This window comes from Limulus polyphemus, unplaced genomic scaffold, assembly GCF_000517525.1.
Source record: "Limulus polyphemus unplaced genomic scaffold, Limulus_polyphemus-2.1.2 Scaffold2243, whole genome shotgun sequence".
In the NCBI taxonomy this organism is placed as follows: Eukaryota; Metazoa; Arthropoda; class Merostomata; order Xiphosura; family Limulidae; genus Limulus; species Limulus polyphemus.
The window spans coordinates 99,728-100,655 of NW_013667853.1; the positions used below are offsets into that span (position 1 = coordinate 99,728).

Consider the following 928-nt stretch of genomic DNA (forward strand, 5'->3'; position numbering starts at 1 on the left):
AATATATATACAGTATTGAACAAAGAAGTCACTAGTCCCGATCATGTGACTTCTTTGTTCAATACTGTATATATATTTACCTTTAAAATTTTAATATGAAAAATGTATTAGCATATTGTTAATCTAAACCTTACCTTCTTTCCAGGTTTCTGACATTCACATTCACATATTATCTCAAGGTCAATAATCAGAGCTTCATTCAAACCAACTGGGTAAATTTGAATCGTTCTATTCCAATCATTATGGTTTTTAGGGCAAGACACTACTTCAATATCAGCATGAAAAGTAATCTACAAAATAAAAGTTTATATCATCATGAGTCTTTAAAAATAAAATTAATATCATTTTACTATAGTTTCCAGAGTATTTTGTCATCCATGTTTCTTTTATACAACACAGAATATGTGAAAAGTAAACTGTGCCTTTATTAATATATTGTCAATAAGTTTTATACTTTAAAATGTTAACAACAAAATAAAATGCTCCTAATTAAATTAATTTTCAATACGTACTCACTGAAAAAAGCTTAAACTAGTACAAAACATGGACAGAATATAATAACAATGATTTCACAGAACATGTGAAATGTAACAACTCTCAGGAAATCTATAATAATAAAAGGGCATGTTTGTTTGTCTCTCTGTGTGTGTGTGTGTGTGTGTGTGTGTGTGTGTGACTGTCATAGCTTCAAGAGGAAAGAACCTAGAAACCTGAAAGTTTGCATCCGTACTAAGTGGACCCTGAGGGTGTGCACCTGGGCATTATTACTTATCTATGTTAGTGCATGCATGCATGCATGCACATGTACATTTTTTATGAGGCAAGCTAGCAAAAAAAACACATAGAACAAATTATGTGACCACCATATCTCCAAGAGGAAAGAACCTAGAAACCTGAAAGTTTGCATCCGTACTAAGTGGACCCTGAG

General features: G+C 31.8%; 1 protein-coding gene across 2 annotated transcripts in view; it reads right to left on the bottom strand.

The window, feature by feature from the left end:
• The window catches only part of LOC106466382 (integrin beta-PS-like), a 110,690-nt gene that overhangs the window by 37,245 nt on the left and 72,517 nt on the right, over positions 1–928 (bottom strand). For both annotated transcript variants that reach the window (XM_013926665.2, XM_013926664.2), the window contains exon 12: positions 135–290. In XM_013926665.2, coding sequence (XP_013782119.1) covers positions 135–290 — 156 coding nt within the window. The remainder of the gene's footprint in view (positions 1–134; positions 291–928) is intronic.